The sequence below is a fragment of the Sphaerodactylus townsendi genome, linkage group LG07 (genome assembly GCF_021028975.2).
Source record: "Sphaerodactylus townsendi isolate TG3544 linkage group LG07, MPM_Stown_v2.3, whole genome shotgun sequence".
Lineage (NCBI taxonomy): Eukaryota > Metazoa > Chordata > Lepidosauria > Squamata > Sphaerodactylidae > Sphaerodactylus > Sphaerodactylus townsendi.
Genome location: NC_059431.1, coordinates 24,215,571 through 24,235,555, shown reverse-complemented (window position 1 = coordinate 24,235,555; position 19,985 = coordinate 24,215,571). Strand labels below are relative to the sequence as shown.

The window sequence follows — 19,985 nt, the reverse complement described above, 5'->3', positions numbered from 1 at the left end:
AAAAAAATCAAAGAATCTTCTGTAAAATGCTACACTGAAAAGAAATTCATTTTTTTTTTTGCAGGGTACTAACAAGATACCTTCCCTTCCAATCACTATTTGATTTATCTAAATCTACAAGATGTCTTCCATCAAATTAAAAAGAGGTCTTGCAAATGAACAAATACAGAAAGCTAAAACTATAACCAATCTGGGCAGCAGAAGCACCAAACTAACGGGGTAGAAGTTAGTTGACGCAGTAGAAAAAAACAGCAAATACACCTAATGGGGAGGTCAGTCAGTAATGACTCCTCCTTCTCCTGAATATAAGCAGATCTGGTGCTATAAACAGCCTCAATGGGAGACCGCCTAGGAACTGTATATAAAACAAGTATCTTTCAAAGAAAGAAAGGAGTGAAAGTAAAATTAATTACTGATGAATGTTTATGGCTAGCTAAAGCATATTATGAGCTTGGTGTGAAGCAGTAAAAGGCAAACAAATGTCTGCCATTGTCTACTGAGGTGAGAGTTTGAAAATGTTATAGTATTGTTTGTAGAAGAAATATTTTCCAAACATATATCATTTAAACAATTTTTTAAAAAAGAGTTAAACCTGGTACAACACATACAAAACAGTTACAATCCATACAAAAGATAAAAAGCATTGGTTAGGATGGAGAGATCATTGAAGGAATGGCAGAAGAAACAGAAAGAGGATCTTCTTGGTATGCAGAAAATCCAAGGTTCAGTCCTTGGCATCTCCAATTAAAAGGATCAGGTACTAGATAATGACCCAGTGAGAGTAAACAATACTGAATTTGATGTACCAGCGGTGTGTGTAAATACCTCTTTGTGTGTATGCAGCTATGTATGCCATTAAAGGTTGAATTGAATTGAATTGTATACGGCTACATCAGTGTAAAGTGGCTCTTGATAACTGGATGCTTATGTTGTTCGGTTAAAAACTACGGTGTGTTTTTTGTTGGCACCAGAAAATATTTGGATTTTTTTTCTTTTTGGGTGATTTGCTCTGTTCTTTTTGTACCAAACATAAACTTTATTTTCCAGACCTCAACTATATACTTTCGTGTGTACGTATCTTTTGGGATTTGTACTGAGGCAAGGATGGCTAAGCCCTGATTATATTGAATGTATATTTTGCGAACCACATCATTAGAACAGGTTGCAAGGTTCTTTCCTTTGTTGCTAAACGTTTTAGCCTGCTGTGCAAACTGGTTAATCAAGCTTAGTTAGGGTGGTCAACTGTCCAAGAAACAGCTCCTGGTCCTTTTCTGAGAGCTGAATTTACAGGAATCTGCTTTTTTATGGCCTTGAGGTAAATATGACCAGTGCTGCATATCCATGTGTTGCTGAAGAGGCAGCTGCAAAACATGCTAAAAAAACTGGGAATCCTAGAACTGTGCTTTTGTAAATGACTGTTTTCCCTTTCCACCATCAGGTTCCAGTCATTTACACAATCTACACTGTGCACAGCAATAACACCAAAGCCATATAAGTTAATTGCAATAAAACAGAGAATCTTATTTTCTCCCTATTGGGAATCCAGACGGTCTTATCCTTTTCTCCGCTCCTCTAGTTTAGCCTCACAACAACCCTGTGAGGTAGAACAACTAGAGCTGAGTCCAGTAGAAACTGACAACAATGCCAGAGTTGCTTGTGGAGGAGCCAGATTCAGATCTCCACTCTGCGATGAAAGCTTGCTCAGTAAGAAGTAAAGTGTTGCAAGATAAAACCAAAATAAAATAACACATTCCCAGTATCCTCCCTTGCCCCAGAGATGCCTGCTTTTCATAATTTTGCTGACTCTTGTCCTCATTGCTTCAGCAGGAAAGGAACTTCCAGAAAGTTTCTTAACAGGGTGGGAACTGATAACAGAAGTCATAGCTGTGGCTTCCGAGTCCCTGAGAAAATCCAGACTTGAATCAGAGTTGATATTGCTTAAGAATATTGGTGTCTGTAATACTTCTCATTTCCACCTCTTCAGTAACCTTATTCTTAAGTAGAAGAGAAGTTGTGAACAAATTATAATCTTTCAGTTATTCTTGATATATTTTTATTTGCTTTTTTGTATTTCATACTTTATTGAATGAAACACTGTTACGTGTGCATTTATCTTAAACATCTCTTGGACATGTCTTTTCAGTAGACCTGCCTCATGTTTTCAGGCATTAAAGTGGTCAATTAATTCTGCTGTTGCCAGCGAGTGATGGAATTGAAATATTACTCCATCCTCAATATAGGTGTCTCCTTTAACAGGCTAGCGGAAATGTGATAAATGCTGTTGGCCACATGCTGGTCAGCCTATCTCAGCCAGGTTTACCTCATGAGTTGAGTGTGAGAGAAGAGCGGAGAGGAAGAGAACCGTGTTTATTCCTTGGAGAAAGAACAGGATAAAAATGTGATAGCAGGATGGATCTTGACGCACACAGAAAGAGCAAAGTTAATTATGAGAATGAAAAATGAGAAACTTAAAAGAGAGGCATTACGTTTCCTTGGGTGCTACTGGACTCAAATCTAACTGTTCTGCTGCCAACCAGCATGCTTTTCCTTTGAAATATTTTCCTCTCACAGTTTTTTTGTAAGAAATTCTGAACAGAAGAGATTGACCCAACTCTCTGAATTCCCCTATTCTTCAAATATTTCTAAATGATTCCAGTTAAAGTGTAAGCATGTGCAGACTAATGATTCATGCATTTTACTTCCTTGTGCTGTGTATTTTGGTCAGCAAATACACTTGCTGTCGCTGTGGCATTCCATTAGATTCTGAATTCTCAAAGCTCATGGGCAACCACTTAAATTAGGATTGGTGCAGGAGATGATCTGGTTCCTATGGTCTCCTTTTCCCTTTAAAAAAAGTTCAAAGTGTCATCCATTCTTTAGCTAAGCCTTCAACCCTGTAACAGGTTAATGCACGCTTACAAGCACTGTGAATGCTAAGCTTTCATTTTGGCATCTTATTACCCAGTGACAGTAATGAGGAAGGAATGTGTTCAAAATTGTTTCCTGAAAGTCACAGTGCTTTCTTATCGTTTGACCTTCTGCATCACCCCTCTGTGCTTTGACTGTGCTGCATCTGGACTTCCTCCTACCAGTTTCTCTTCCATTTCCCTGATGTCACTGTTCTTTTAATAAGCCCAGCCTTCCAACCCTTGCGTCACCTGCATCTTGGCCATCTCATGTCAGGCTCCCATGTAGAGGCTGCTTTGCATGGTTCCATGTGGCATCTGGTGGTGCAAGGCGAGCTCTTTTTGCAAGTATTGGCTCACTATGTGGGTCGGGTGACCTGTTTCCTTCCCTTCCTTCTCATAAAAGGACCCTTGGAATGTCTCCCAAGGGAGACATTCCAAAGGAGCAGCAGTGGCGTAGTGGTTAACATCAGGTGCATTCTAATCTGGAGGAACTGGGTTTAATTTCCCGCTCTGCCACTTGAGCTGTGGAGGGTTATCTGGGGAATTCAGATTAGTCTGTGCACTCCCACACATGCCAGCTGGGTGACCTTGGGCTAGTCACAGCTTCTTGGAGCTCTCTCAGCCCCACCTACCTCATAGGGTGTTTGTTGTGAGGGGGGAAGGGCAAGGAGATTGTAAGCCCCTTTGAGTCTCTCAGGAGAGAAAGGGGGAATATAAATCCAAACTCTCTCTCTCTCTCTCTTCTTCCTCCTCCTCCTCCTCCTTCGGTGGAAATATCCTAGCTAAATGGCCTCCCAACTCTCAGCATTTCTCGTTAAAAAGAAAGAGTAAGATAGTGATGCAAAAAACCTTTTCCTGAGAAAAACCTTTTAACTTGCATTTCACCTGGTGTCCTAGGTGTCTTCACAGCGAGAAGGGCTAGAAAATTACTTTTTAAAAAGTAGAGATCCTCATAACACCAAATTCTGCCACAGTATTACGAGTGAATTCTTCTATCTGATTGATATTTCAACAAGTGCAGAGCTCTGACTGTAGTGATTCATTCCTCTGAAATGGTAGTTTATCTATTGCCTTTTGAATACATAGATCAAGACTAGTCTCTCTCTGTGTGTAATTACAAATCCTGAAAAGTACAACTGTGCAAATACAGTTAGATCAAAGTCTAATGTGGTACATTGGTTGTTGGGCCAAGAGTTGGGCGGTTTGAATCCCCGCTCTGCCAAGAAAGCTTAATGGGTGAACTTGGCCTATTCTGCCTCTCAGTTTCTAAGATAATATGGAGGAGAGAACAACATTGAAGCCGCTTTGGCCCTCACTGGAGAGCAAAGTAAGGTTTAAATAAATAAATATTTATTCTGGGCTGCATCAACAGGAGTATGGTGTCTAGATCGAGCGTCATAATTGTACCACTCTATTGTGTGTTGGTAAGACCTCACCTGGAATACTGTGTCCATTTCTGGCCACTGCAATTGAAGAAGGATATTGACAAGCTGCAGCATGGCTAGAGGAGGGAGACCAAAAAGGTAAAAGGTCTGGAATTCATGCCCTATGACAAGAGACTTGGCAGGGGGTTAGACTGGATGGCCCTTGTGGTCTTTTCCAACTCCATGATTCTGTGATCCTTCTCAAATACATTGTAGTTATATTGGGAATTGTAACTGCTGCTCCTTGTTCATTTTGTCTTTTGAACATGCGAACAAGCAATTTTTCATTATTGTGGTTAAATAATATTGTACCGACTTCTACCTCGCACCCCCCCCCTTCTCTTCTAGACTTGCGGCTGCTATTTCTCCACCAGCAACTGTTACAACACCAAATTTTATACTGATCCAGTGGAAGCGGTGAAAGACATACCCAATGGATCAACACTTCTTGTTGGTGGTAAGTGAAGGTTGAAGCCATTGTTCTTAGACTTGTTCAGTTCTTCAAACTATTTTCTTCTATGACTGTAAATCTGAAGTGTCTCCTGTTCTCAGGTGGGGTTGCGCTCTATCTAAAGCAACAGGCTTGTAGGTTGGGGTGCTGCTGGATCATGGTCTTCTGTTGGATTAACAGGTAGCAATAATGGCCAGGGTACCTTTCACCACCCTTGGTTGGTGAGGCAGCTGCAGCCCTTCCTGGACAGGGAATACCTTGCCATTGTGGTACATGCCGTCGTTCTATCTAGATTACACTCCAGCACTCTCTAAACAGGGCTGCCCTTGAAAAGTGTCCAGAAGCTACAACCGGTATGGAATTCTGTGACCTGAATTTTAGCTAGAATGGGTAATAAAGAGTGGATAGTTCAAGTTTTATTCCACCTGGATGTGCTCTGAATCTGCTTCTGGACCCAATTCAACATGCTGGTATTGATCTTTAAAGTGGTGTACAGCTTGGGGCTAGCATACCTTAAATAATACCTATCCCATATGAACCTACCTAGCTTCTGTGATCATGTTTGGGTGCCTCTGCTAGAAGTCCAGCTGGCAGGTAAGCCGAGAAAGCGCTTTCTTGATCATGGTACCAACATTATAGAGTTCCATCACCAGGGAGGTGTGTCTGTCATTGCCTTCCTCCAGCAGGTGAAGACTTTCTCAGTTTCTCTGGTATTCCCTCTCTGGTTCTCATTGACCCTTCCTCCTATTCATGTATTTGTGTTCTCTTTTAATCTTTATATATTTATATGTGTTTTTAATCTTGTTTTAATGTTTCCATTGTTCACCAACTTGAAGATCCTAAACTGAGTGAAAAGGTGGCTTAAAAATGTTCTAAATAAACTTGCATAAACAAATGTGTGTCTTCACCATTGGGTAACTGTGGCACTAAAACTTCTTTTTATAACCTTGCAGTATGAAGGTGTACAAGCATAAAAGTCATTCTAGGTTAGGCTTGTAAAGTTTCTGGGTTGTCAGATCTTCAGAATGTAGGTGGCATGGGTGGAGTTCTTAGCATATAAAAAAGCAAATTTGTATCAGATCTAGGTTAAAGGTGGGAGTGTATTAAAAATGAATTTGTATGAAATCTGAGTAAAAAGTGAGAGGTGTTAAGGGATGACAGATGACAGGGAAGTGTATGTATTTTTTTGTGTAGCACATATAGAAAGTGACTTGCTGATTCCAGACTTGTACCTTCATTACTAAGATAATTGCTCTGGAAAAATCAACATCTGAGGGTGACCAGAATATACGAGAGGAAACATTATGTAGTTCTGTTGCTGAAGAGGAGATGTTAGAAACCAGTAATTCCAAAAAGGGGGAAAAGTGGAGGGCACCATTTCAGGCCTCTTCCACACCTGCAGAATAATGCACTTCCAATCCACTTGCAATGCACGTTGCAGCTGGATTTTACAGAATAGCAAAATTGCTATTTTATCGAATAGCCAAAAATTTTTTTTTTCATACAACCAATTGTGAAAGTGGATTGAGAATGCATTATTTTGCAGGTGTGGAAGGGGCCCTACAGATGCGGAATCTGTGATAATACGATGAGAAAGGAGTAGGGTTTACATGCAACCAATTGGGGAGGGGGAGAAAAATTGACAGAAGGCTGGCTTTTGTTAAAAGGAAAGGAACAACTGAATTTCTGGTCAACCAGTTTTTCAATAAGCATTTTATTATTAATTATTTATTAATTATTATTGATTTAAGATTTTGAATTTTTCCTGTTTTCTTCATGTAGAGATGATAACAAGGATTAAAGTACACATTGCTGCTTAATCAGGTTCTGACCTGTGCTGATCCTTGTATTGGCCATTTTAATGTGGTTGTACAAATTCTGGATTGGTTTATTTGCTAGCTGTGATTTGTGGCCATTATTGGGCCTTCAAGATAATTTGCAGAGGGATGTGTTTCTTTTGTATAGTGTTGGACTTTTGAGCAAGAAGGCTGCTTGCTAAAAAAAAAAAATGGTGAGAGACCCTTTTTCCTGAGCCAGAGATGGGGATGGGCAGTGGTGGGATCCAAAAATTTTAGTAACAGGTTCCCATGGTGGTGGGATTCAAACTGTGGCGTAGCGCCAATGGGGCTGGGCGGGGCACAACGGGGGCATGGCCGGGCATTCCGGGGGCGGGGCATTCCTGGGTGGGGCTGTGGCAAGGACGCAGTTGCTGCGTCAGTCCTTGGGTGGGAAACGAATGCACGCAGGCGCAGGCTGCCACGCACGCCTGTGTACCTCCTGCTAGACTGCTTCAAGTTCTGCGCGCTACTGCTGAGAGGAGGGGCGTAACTAAGGCAAAAATCATGTGGCAAAATCACCAATTAGTAACCCCCTCTCGGCACACACAAATAATTAGTAATCTACTCTTGGGAACCTGTGAAAACCTGCTGGATCCCACCTCTGGGGATGGGGTTCCCTCATGTTTATCTGAAGTCTTTTCCTGACTAGTAGATTTCCAGGGTTTTTCATTTTAGAATGTAATGACTTGCTACTGAACAATTTGTTTGTATTGTGTAGGTTTTGGGCTCTGTGGAATTCCTGAGAACCTCATAGCGGGTTTATTGAAGACCGGTGTAAAAGGGATAACCGCTGTCAGTAACAATGCTGGGTATGTATGGCCTTTTTTGCGAATACTGTTGATACAGGATTTAATTGCAATCCACTTTAACTAATTAATTAATAAATATTCTGCTATGCCTGAATAGGGAAAAGGATATCTGAACTATCTTTCTGAAAGAACCCTTCTTTCAGCTTGGCATGCTGAGACCATGTTGTGCAAGTTGAATGAGGTCTTTGGTGCCCTGAACTGTAACTGGTTATGTTCTTCTATTTTTCCTTTAGATGCTTTGGGGCTGTTATACAATTATGTGGCATTATCATTGTTGTAGCACAGGATAGTTAATTTTGTCAAATGTGTGGTCTAAGTGCGAATCATTTCTCAGGAGGGGTGCTCTTCTGAAATAAGGGAGCATTTGACAAAGAGAATTCTAGTCCTTGGTTTTAACAAGCAGATCCTTAATATACTGAGCTTCAACAAATTACCAAAAGGTGAGAGAAAGTGAACAGAAGAAGAAGAGAAGAAGGGTTTGGATTTATACCCCATCTTTCTCTCCTGTAAGGAGACTCAAGGTGGCTTACAAGTGCCTTTCCCTTCCTCTCCCCACAACAGACACCTTGTGAGGTAGGTGGGGCTGAGAGAGTTCCGAAGAACTGTGACTAGCCTAAGGTTGCCCAGCAGGAATGTAGGAGTGTGGAAACACATCTGGTTCACCAGATAAGCCTCCACCATTCAAGTGGAGGAGTGGAGAATCAAACCCAGTTCTCCAGATTAGAATACACCTGCTCTTAACCGTTACACCATGCTGGCACAACATAGATAAACTACATTAAAACATAAAAATTTAAATTTAAAATTACAATTGGGCTGCTGCCAAAAGCTTGAGGGGGAGCTGGAAGTCTGCTGATAGACCTGACGTGGTAAATTTTCTGAGTCACTAAGTGGTAACTCAATGACCCTCATAAGTGGTAACTTAAAATACAAGTAATTAAAAACAACGTTTCCTTATCTATGGGCATGAAATGTTCAGGCTTAATAGAAGTAGATAGCTTGGGGTTTGGCAGATATATAGAGTTCAGAGTAAGGGGATTCCTGATTATGGAAAACAACAACTGAAAATGCTTTCCTACATTGCGCTTTGATTGTGGTGCTTGAATAATGGGGTGTTTGGGAAAATACTAATATTCAGGCAGCAGCCACAACTGTTTCACAACTCACTTGGGACATCATATGTGTGAACTTCCAACACTAATGTACAAATATGCCATGGTTTGCATTTGCCCCCTCTTTCCCCTGGTGTGGACTCCACCTCCCTTCTATGTATGGCTATTCTGTAGTTTGCGATTATGTCTAAATGTAGGGATTGTTATAGCTGAAGGGTAACCTGGAAAAACATTTTTCAGGCTATCCTAACTCTTAACTATAGATGGAGGTGCCACAATAAACTCTAGTTAAAGAAAGCCATAAAAGGTTTGCAGAAATTTGTGAATGATAGAAGAGGGAGTACAGAGGCCCAGAAAGTGGGTATGGAAAATGGGAGAAGGTGATGCATGAAAGAAGGTTTTATCTGTGCATAATCACGACAATCCACTGCTTGCGTCCCGGAGGGCATTTTGGACTGCAGCAGTAATGGGAATCAGAGAGGTCACGTTTGCCAGAAGGAACTTGTTTGCCAGAAACTTTAGATGAAATCCAAGTCTGTGCTGATTCCACAAGTTCAGCAAGTGGCACTACTGTCATCGTACTTAGTCTGTGTAGCAAGTACCACACCACCAAGTACTGTAGCAGGACAAATACCATAGCAGAGGGATTTGGATGCTTGCTGTGTAGTGCGAAAGGACATGACGAGGTTTTCAATCCCAACTTTCTTTCCTTGAGTGTTAACCATCTGGGGGTTAAACATTAATCAAGCTTTTCCCTCATTTTATCTTTTATCTCTATTGACACTGCACCTGAGTGATAAGATAAATCTCTTTTATCCACCATTAAAACACTTTCCATCTGTTGCCATTATCTAATTTGAGCGTTGTTTCTGGAAACTTCACAGCATATTGTTTGGTAATAGTAGGGGTATTTTCAGAGAATCCTGATATTTGGCAAGCGTTACAGTTAGTGAGTGAAGTCACTTTACTATAATTGTTACAAAACACTGGGATTTTGTACTTCTGAATTCATTGTGGGTGAAATATTTAGGAACCATTGTAGAACCGAGTAATTCTGAACGGTTTTCAGTTCTGCTTTTTTTCTTTCATAATATACCCTTTGATTAGTTTCAAAACTGTTTGCTATGGAACCCTGCTGTGCGTATGTGTGCAGTTTTACCTTATAGATGCACATAGGATCTTTTTTTTTAACAATGGAGGAGGATTGGGAATTTTATTAAGTAAAGACTTGAGCAGTGGAGAATTTTTAAAGTATTAACCTTATCAGAACAAAAACAGCAATACTAAGCAACATGTGTGAAACGGGCTACTTGCAAACACAAATGGGCTAGTCGCGCTTGGAAGAGGAGTAGTAGTAGTAGTTTGGATTTATATTCCCCCTTTCTCTCCTGTAGGAGACTCAAAGGGGTTTACAATCTCCTTGCCCCTCCCCCCTCACAACAAACACCCTGTGAGGTGGGTGGGGCTGAGAGAGCTCCGAAAAGCTGTGACTAGCCCAAGGTCACCCAGCTGGCATGTGTGGGAGTGCACAGGCTAATCTGAATTCCCCCAGATAAGCCTCCACAGCTCTAGCGGCAGAGTGAGGAATCAAACCTGGTTCCTCCAGATTAGAATGCACCTCCTCTTAACCACTACGCCACTGCTGCGTGATTGGTTGGATGCAAGGCAACAAACTGAGGCGGTGTCCTGATAAGACCCAAGTGCTGTTGGTTGATAGTAAAACCAGTAGAGGATGTCCACCTGCTCTGAATGGAGTAACACTTCTTTTTAAAGAGCAGGTATGCATTTGGGATACTTCTCAGTCCAGGATGCAGGTAGCAGCTCAGATCTCCTCTGTGTTGTGTTATGTCTTTGACCAACTCTGGCTGGATCACCAACTGCATCCCTACCTTGAGCAGCAGAGTTTAGCTACAGTTTTCCGTGCTCCAGCTAGTTCTAGGGTAGACTATTGCATTGCCCTGTATGTGAAGCTGGTTTAACTGGTTCGGCAAGGGGACAGTTAGAGCAGTATACTGTGCCTCAGAAAAAGATGTTAGTACGGTCAGTTGAGGTTCATGCAAGAAAATTGTACGCTTCCATATTAGAATACAGTGCCAAGTGAATATGAGAATTATCATTCGTTTTTACACACTTTAATTGTCAAAACCATTATTTTGTGCATTATTGAACATGGCTCTTTGCTTCAAGAACATTTATAGTTCATTTACTTTCAAACGGATGGGGGGAGCCGGACTAGGTAGGCACTGGGACCCAGGCAAAGCATTCTACAACAAAGAAGATCTCGCATGTTGAGTATAAAGCCCTACTAATATCTTTTTCTGAGACAGACTATAGTAGGCATCGCTTCCAATAGTAAAGTACACACTTCCAGGTTTCAGAGCCTTGGCTGCCAGTTTGGCTCAGAACCAAATAAAAATGCTTGTTTCAACAACTTACATTTCCACTAGGATGAGGCAGCAGTTAATGCATAAATTCCATGAAAAAAGAATGAATCAGCAGGTCCCTCCATTCCAAGTGTTACAAATAGGAAATAAACTTTTGTTAGCTTTTTTGCAGAAAACTAACACAAAGACATATGACCCAACAAGCTACACCCTCCAACTCCCATCGCACTGTGTCTTAAAGGGAGAAAGGAAATTCCCCTTAGTCATCATGGCCTGTAGTCATTGGTGGACCTCTCGTACACGCCGTCTGTGTGTTTCCCGTTCCTGCTGTAAAGCATTTGTTTTCCTTCAGTCTTAAGGAAGGAGAAGCTGTGGGCTTCTTTGAGAGCTTAACCCACTGCTGAACTGTTCACACTGCTGAGTCTTTTCTGTAATATAAGCCCTTCTTCAATGTAACCTGTCTACTCTGCTCCTTATGCAACCCTTCTCCCAAGCTAATAGTGACCTGGCATTTAATATCAAAAGACAATTGGGCTTGCTTTGGTCTGTTGCTTTGGTCTGTATTGATGTCTGTGGAACTAATACGGTGAACTTTCATTGAAGACTGGTGTTCTTTCGGTTTAATTTTTTCTAATCTCTTGAGATGATCTTCTGAAATGGTAACCATCTGTGGGATTGCTGCTGATCCCGTCTGACTGCTCAGCAAGTTGCTGACCTCTGCCTGCCCTTCTCTGTAGAAAGAATAGCTTTAATGAGTTATTTTGATTTTCAAAATAGGAATTTGCTTTGGTGCATATTGCCCAGTTTCACATACTTTGCTTGTTTGTGCAAAACTCTGAAAACGTTTTACCCAATAATTTTCTCTTCAGCAAGAGTTATGGTGACCTTGCTTGCCATATGTGTGTGAGTATATGTTTAAGGCTGATATGTACAAAAAATAGCCTCTGGTTGTGGTGGGTTTTCCGAGCTGTGTGGCCGTGATCTGGTGGATCTTGTTCCTAACGTTTTGCCTGCATCTGTTGCTGGCATCTTCAGAGGTGTATCACAGAGGGAAGTCTGTTACATGCTGTGTCCAGCCCAGAAAACCCACTACACCCAGTTGAATTCGGCTGTGAAAGCCTTCAACAGTACAGAAAATAGCCTCGTTTTGTCTTCAGCCTGTCGTTCGTTCGTTCGTTTCACTCTGTTTCACTGTTTCCTGGCTTGCTCGCTCGTTTCCTGCTCGCTCGTCATTTCGCTCGTCTGCTCGTTCGCTCGCTCGCTCGCTCGCCTGCTCTTCCTTCCTTCCTTCCTTCCTTCCTTCCTTCCTTCCTTCCTTCCTTCCTTCCTTCCTTCCTTCCTTCCTTCCTTCGATTTTATAGGACACCTCATCCCCAAAGGGCTCTAGGGCTTCTTGCCATTTGTGCATTTGCCATATGGCCACAGTGACTGGGCAAAAAACAACAAAGAGTTCATCAGGTCATGCTGGTGACAGTGTCGGATTTCTGCGTAGGTTATTTTTAATTTTGTACCAGTTGGTCCTGGCACAAGTGTAAGGATTCCAGAGAGCCTGGATCAACCTATTCCTGTGTTTCATCTGATGGCTGTGAGAAGTTCATGTGGGGTCATCTTGAAACCTGAAAGAAGAGAACTAGAATAACAGAAGTGAGCCCAAGAAGAACTCATAAAGAACATAAGAACATAAGAACAAGCCAGCTGGATCAGACCAGAGTCCATCTAGTCCAGCTCTCTGCTACTCGCAGTGGCCGACCAGGTGCCTTTGGGAGTTCACATGTAGGATGTGAAAGCAATGGCCTTCTGCGGCTGTTGCTCCCGAGCACCTGGACTGTTAAGGATAAAACCAATAGAAATGAGGAAATGTTTCTCTGTGATGTCTTGAGCATGAGGCAGACTGTGCCAGTTCCTGAAGAGAGTGTGATAATTTATATTCTGCCTAATTAAGAAGAAGAAGAGTTTGGATTTATATCCCCCCTTTCTCTCCTGTAGGAGACTCAAAGGGCTTACAATCTCCTTACCCTTCCCCCCTCACAAAAAACACCCTGTGAGGTGGGTGGGGCTGAGAGAGCTCTGAGAAGCTGTGACTAGCCCAAGGTCACCCAGCTGGCGTGTGTGGGAGTGCACAGGCTAATCTGAATTCCCCAGATAAGCCTCCACAGCTGAGGCGGCAGAGCTGGGAATCAAACCGATTCCTCCAGATCAGAGTGCACCTGCTCTTAGCCACTACGCCACTGCTGCTCCTTTGGAATTACTTTTCCCTTCCAGTTTATAAGTTATAGCCTCATTAATAGATTTGTCAGTATGATAGATGAGAGTAGATGCTCTGTTTTCAGAGAGCATATATTTTTGTCAGATGCTAGAGATAAAAAGGGGTAAATACCAGTCATAAACCACTTGTGAACTTTCCAGGAGCAGCTGACTCATCCAGCTCTATCTGAAAATCTTCCATTCACAGAGTTGGATTAAGAAATGCCTGTAGGAGCAAGTCAATAGTAGTGAGGTTACCTTAATTTCAGCTGTTTTTCTGTAGAGAGAGAACCTTTTGTATATTACTTCCATCTTCTAATCCAAATAGAATTATTGCAGCTAGCATTTCACAAAAGGTTACCATTTTACCCCTGAATAAACTGATGTGCAATCACAGATTGCTTTGAGAGCTGCAAAACGTATACTGACTGATTAAATTTACATTTTGCAAGGAAAAATAAGAGGTTTCCTTGATTTGTGGCTGGATTCCGCATGCGGCTGCAAGTTTCGTTGCGTGAAAACAGTAGGAAAATGTGGGTGTAAAAGGTCAGGTTTAAAATGGTGTAAAGTGCCGCTTATAATTGCTTTCACATCATTGCCATTCTGCTTTTCAGTCTATGCGGAATCAGCCCCAGAGAGAAAGGAATTGTGGCAAATTGACACTCTGGCCCCTTCCGCACAAGCAAAATAATGAGTTTTCAAACCACTTTCACAACTGTTTGCAAGTGGATTTTGCTATTCCACACAGCTTCAAAGAGCACTGAAAGCAGTTTGAAAGGGCATTATTCTGCGTGTGTGGAATGAGCCTCTGAGTCAAAAAAGTAGTTTTGTTAAATTTGGTAAGAATCTGCCATACACTACTTCAGTGTTTACCCGTATGTCACCTATTTGCTACAACAAAACCCTGCAGTTTAAGATTGAAAGATAACACAACTGAAGCTAGGGAATATGTACAAAGGTGTATCTATAGATGCATGCACATTCACACACCTCAACTTTGATAATTATTAAAAAAAATCCTATCAACATTTTTCTTATTTTTTAAAATTAACAGCAGTCGTATTTCAGAACTGGCCTTTCTTTCTCCATCAAGTGCTTGTTTAAGAGTCCTGGCAGGTTAACTTACCTTAGTGTTGCTAAAGTATGGAGGCTTTAAGGAGTCAAACAGTGACAAAGTTGTATGATATTCAGGCTACAAATGAGGGTTGGAAACACCCACGTGATTTTCCAAGCTTAAGGTTGACTTAACTGCCTAAGAATGCTCTGTAATGAACCTTTGCTTGCAGTCCTATTAGATTTCACTCACCAGACTTCTGACTATTGTGATTGCAGTATTGTCTGAAACATGTGACACAGCATATAAATAAAGAGTGGCTTTTATTCCTGGTATGTTAAGCGCAGCCAAGAAACATAAGCCATCCTAAGCAACACATCCTAAGTATGTGTTGCTTGGACTCTAAAGCAGCGGTTCTCAACCTGTGGGTCGCGACCCCTTTGGGGGTCGAACGACCCTTTCACAGGGGTCACCTAAGACCATTGGAAAACACATATTTCCGATGGTCTTAGGAACCGAGACACAAATAATGTTAGGGTTGGGGGTCACCACAACATGAGGAACTGTATTAAAGGGTCGCGGCATTAGGAAGGTTGAGAATTGATTGTTCTAGAGAAGGGGTAGGGAACATAGCTTTCCAGATACTCAGGAATAATCTCTATCAAGCTCAGTCAGCATGGCCAATTGGAATGCTGGTAGGGCTGGAATGGAACTGTAGTTCTTAAAACATCTGGGGATATTTCCAGGTTCCCAAATTCTGCTCTGTATAATCCTGTTATCCATTTTGTGTGAATAAAGCTTGGCCCTAAAAGCATTTAACTTGTTCCAAAAGAAAACAAAATTCATAGGTCCTTTTTTCCCCAATGCCCCCCAATGTATTGTAATGTCCATGGAGGAACAGAAAGGGAAGATAATTCTTTGCATACACCCCTTCCCCCCTCATGCCACCTTTCTACCTCCAGTTATTGCTGCTTTGATATAAAAGCATCTGTCAATGGGGACATGAAACTTTATCCAAGGCAAAAATATGGTGAAATGACCTGAAACAGCCTGGGTGCCATTTTCCTCTGCATGCCTGAGTTTAGTCCTGCTGAAATATTTGCTTTTGAACATCTTGAATACAGTGATTTGTTTTGTTGTCTGCCTGCCAGTTATGTTTAGACCAATATACACCATAGTTTGGCAACTAAAGTTGGCTCTTTGCCGAGTTATCCATGTCCCGTTCCCCCCCCCCCTCGCCCCAGTATGGCACGCACCCCATGGTCCAAGAAAATGAGCAATGTCATTGGCTGTTTGCGCTGGTGTTTTGGCAGACCTTACAGCTGCTACTGGTGGGTGGCAAACTATGAGCCTCCCTGAACTGTGAGCTGTGACTGGTACCTTCTAGCTCTATATTTTTGTTGCTTGCTGGCTTTTGTAAGTATATTGTTGACAGAGTTGACTGGTGGTCCATCCAAATCGGTATTGTTTCTGATGGATAATTTAGTAGTGCAAAGCAATAGCGCGAGTTTCCTACCATTCATTCCCACCTGTCTAAATCTAGAGACATCTTAACCCTGTGCTAGTCCTGGTTATGTTATGCCTACAACCAGTGGTGGGATTCAAATAATTTAACAACCGGTTCCGGTGGTATGGTGGGATTCAAATAATTTAACAGCTGGTTGTTTACAAGCACCATTTTAACAGCCGATTCTTCCGAAGTGGTGCGAACTGGCCGAATCCCACCACTGCCTACAGCTCTCTGAAAATCAGATTTTATGTTGGATTGAGGATGTTTGCTCCAGATAGCTATAAAGCAATAAAACAATGATGACTTGGTGTGGTGAGTGAAATAAAGCGTTTACATAAAAAGTAGGCATTCAAGACCATTGTAGAACTTGGTACACTCCTTATTATGATATTCGCATGACTAAATGGCAGTTGAAGTGCTTCTTTCCTTTCCAGGTTTAATTCTTCTTTTTAAAACAACATTTGATGAAGAAAAAAGGCCTCCAAAAACAGTGAAGTGTTTCATTGGTGTGGCTGGCTGACACAGGAAAGTCTGAAATCTCATCTTGAGTCCTAATCCTGTTTCTGTTCAGGCTTGGTATTGCTGATGCAAGATTAGAGAAGGCCTTGATAATTACAGGCATAAATCTCTGATTGTTAATTCCTCTCTGACCTCTGATGAATTACAGTTTCCTAGTCAGCCGTTTCTGTGTTCCCAAAGCAGGCAGAAAAGACACCTGAATATTTCCTTCACAGTTGTGCCTACTGAAGATTAGCTGCTTTTTTGAGCTAATTTCTCTGTCCTCAATGCGTTAATGCTTTTATATTTCTTGTATCCCATGATACTGAAAAATAAACCAAGAATTTAAGGGGTGTGTGTGTACATGATACAGTATTTTGGGATTTCAGGGGTAGTTGGGAAGCATGTTAATTCTTTATCTGTTTTGTGTGTTCTGTGTATGAGGGGAATTGTAATCTGTTTGGAGTCAGTTCTCCTGCGGTAGCAGCAGTCGGGGGGAAAAGCTGCTGTCACACACAGTGTGATGCCCTTTCCTGGGAAAACTTGGAAGTGATGTCACATCTCTCTGGAAATCACTCTATGGCTTGGCAACTCTATGGCTTGGCAACTCTAGCTATATATGAAGCAAATAAAATTATTATATTCCCTAACCCAAATTGTCACTCCTTTCCACAGCCAGGCCTAGGGTTCTTCAGTGTGTGGACCCAGGAGACTAGTTGCCCTTTTGGTAGACAGACTTCTTCACAAATGTTCAGTCAACATCTTAGCAACCAAAGGGTTTCACAGTTATAGCCGAGCCATTATATGAAAAACTTGTACTGTAGATTATCTTTTTTTTTCGCAATTTGAACACATATCCTCATAATAGGTAAAATTTTAGACAAACCTTTTTTATACTTTGAATAATACTGTTCAAGTTTAATAAAATAATAATAGTAGTAGTAGTGATGATGAGGATGATGATGATGATAATATGGGAAGCTACAATTTAGTCACCCTTGCACATGAGCAAATAAAGTTGCCAACTCCAGGGTGGAAAATTCCTGGAGGTTTGGAGGTGGAGCCTCGGGAGGGAGGAGTTTGGAGAGAGGAGGGGCTTCACTGTAGTACAGTGTTATAGAGTCCATCCTCTGAAGCTGGTGTTTTCTCTGGGGGACTGATCTCTGTAGTCTGGAGATCAGTTTTGATTCTGGGAGATCTATCCAGGCCAATGTCCATGTAGGATCTGGAGATCCCCATGAATCATATCCAGACTACAGAAATCAATTCCATTGGAGAAAATGGATGTTTTGGAGAGTGGCTTGTGATGCATTGTATCTGACAGAGGTCCATGTCGTCCCCAGGCTCCATCCTCAATTCTTCAGGAGTTTCCCAACTCTAACTGCCCCATCCCTCACTGACGCCCAGGAGTGACCGACAATCCCTACACAAGCCCCACCTAATGAGTGTCAATCCTATGAGCAGAATTTACATACCTACTTGTCCCACTCACTATCAAGCTAGGTCAGTAGTGGCAAACCTATGGCACTCCAGATGTTCATGAACTACAATTCCCATCATCCCCTGCCAGTGTGACCAATTGGCCATTCTGGCAGGGGCTGATGGGGATTGTAGTCCATGAACATCTGGAGTGTCATAGGTTCGCCACCACGGAGCTAGGTGATATTTCCTTTTTTTTAGTTTTGGAAAATAGTTATTTTGAATGACTAAGCCTTTATAACCTGAAATAGGAGGCCAGTGGAGGACCAGAGCAACCTTCCAGAACGGAGAACCAAGGGCTGCATCCCCCTGACCCCATTTCCATGATATGTTGTGACTCTTCTCTGGCAGTGACAGTTGTCTAATTACTTTTCCTATGCAGAGTAGACAATTTTGGGCTCGGCCTTTTACTTCAAACCAAGCAAATCAAGCGCATGGTCTCATCCTATGTTGGAGAGAATGCAGAATTTGAGCGGCAGTATTTATCTGGAGAACTGGAAGTTGAGCTTACGCCACAGGTAAAATGCTGTCCTCAAGGGGTGAATAAGTGGGGGGAGGGGAGGTAGCCTCTTACAACAAATAGCTGCCCTCTTGGCTTCTTCCTCAGATCCAATGTTTAGGTTGCACTGCAGCAGAAGTCACATGACTAGACTGCAGAGTAATGAAATTCTGTGCTTGCTCTTCATTGCAAGCGGCATCTTAGAATAACACTGGAGAAATATTGCATATGTATAGATGTCAGCTTGCTGAAAGTATTATTCCACTTCAGTTTTAGGGTTTTTTTTAAAAATATTAATGTCTTTTATGGTTGTTAACTCTGAAATATTTTTAAGTTGTTTACTTACGGCATGCTTGTGAATTCAAAGCCCATGAATATGTAGCACGTTCTACTTAGTGGTTCATACCTGCAAAATTGTAGTGGGACTCGGCCATCCATAGAAATACAGCTTGTAAATGTTAAATCAGTCTGAGTGCTGCAGGTCGTCATAGTCAATGGGAGCAATTTGAATGTCTAAATGGCTCAATGCATAGGCACCTCTACAAGCTAATGCATAGATGGGAGTGGCGGCTAAAGTGACAGTTGTTTTCCCCATCGGTTTCGTCACTGCATTCAAGATTCTGAATGTAGACCGTCACGAATAACATCCCTGAAAATAACTTTCCCATTGCTTATGCATCTTCTCTCGCAGTGCATAACTTTGAAGAGATGCTGAAAGTAACGTTCTTGGCCAGAGACATAGCAAGGGGGAAAAGCGCCCGGTGCACTGGTGCGTCCTCCGGCCCCGCCCTGGAACTGCCCCGCTCCCAAAATGCCCTTGCCACACCCCCACAGGGGCACGTGCCTGGTGCCCCCTTGCATGCACCCCCTGTCCCCTTGGAGCTATGCCTCTGTTCTTGGTTCATGCAGATTAAGAAGGCCAGCGTGCCTGAACACTGTCCAGTGTGTACTCTGAATATGACATTACCAACTTTGCAATCTGCAGGCATTTTTTTAAATAGCCAGGCATTCTTTAATAGCAATGCAGGTATTCTTTAATAGGTTGTGGGAGGCTAGGAAGCTGTGGAAATGTATTTATCTAAAATATTTATTAGCTGCCTTTCTTCTTCCAACGCTCTGATTGGCTTGCAATATGAATAAAATACATGAAAACATTAAAAAACACAACAACAAAATTAAAAAATCACAATTTAGGACTGCTTTAATTAAATTTAATCCCAAATAAAACAGTTTTTTTTTTCATGGGCATATAATATTTAGGATTGCCCTAATGTATTCTGCTACAAGGAAAGCCCAGGAAATGTAGGACCAAAATACACATTTGTTGTCATCTTTTTGTTGAAACGAGTATAGCACTTACCATCATCAGAAAACTCTGGAATAAATATAATCGCTGCCATTCTGTGGGTAAAACTGTTTACCAAGTGAATGCTTGAATTTTCCCAGACTGACAAAGCCCTTTTGCATGTATTCACCAGCCAGCAAGAATCTTCACATAGTGGAGGGACTGCTGGCTCTTCTACTGCCTGCCATGCAGAGAATGCTGATGAGTGCTGCAAGCAGATTTTATTTCATGATTTTTCTCTTTCTCAGAGGGAGATATTTCCTAATTACCCTGAAGGTAGCTGAATATCATTACATGATAACATGAGGGTTATCCAGTGGTGGGATCCAAAAATTTTAATAACAGGTTCTGATGGTGGTGGGATTCAAACAGTGGCGCCGCCGCACACACGCACCTCCAGTCCCTATTGGGCAGGGAGGTTGCTTTAGT

At 41.9% G+C, this 19,985-nt stretch overlaps 1 protein-coding gene across 1 annotated transcript in view; it reads left to right on the top strand.

Annotated features, from left to right (window-relative positions):
• Positions 1 to 1,641: 1,641 nt before the first annotated feature.
• Positions 1,642 to 19,985, top strand: part of OXCT1 (3-oxoacid CoA-transferase 1) — a 68,103-nt gene continuing 49,759 nt past the window's right edge. The window contains exons 1-4 of the mRNA XM_048504342.1: positions 1,642 to 1,704; positions 4,682 to 4,790; positions 7,341 to 7,431; positions 18,095 to 18,230. Of these exons, the coding sequence (XP_048360299.1) occupies positions 1,642 to 1,704; positions 4,682 to 4,790; positions 7,341 to 7,431; positions 18,095 to 18,230 (399 nt within the window). The remainder of the gene's footprint in view (positions 1,705 to 4,681; positions 4,791 to 7,340; positions 7,432 to 18,094; positions 18,231 to 19,985) is intronic.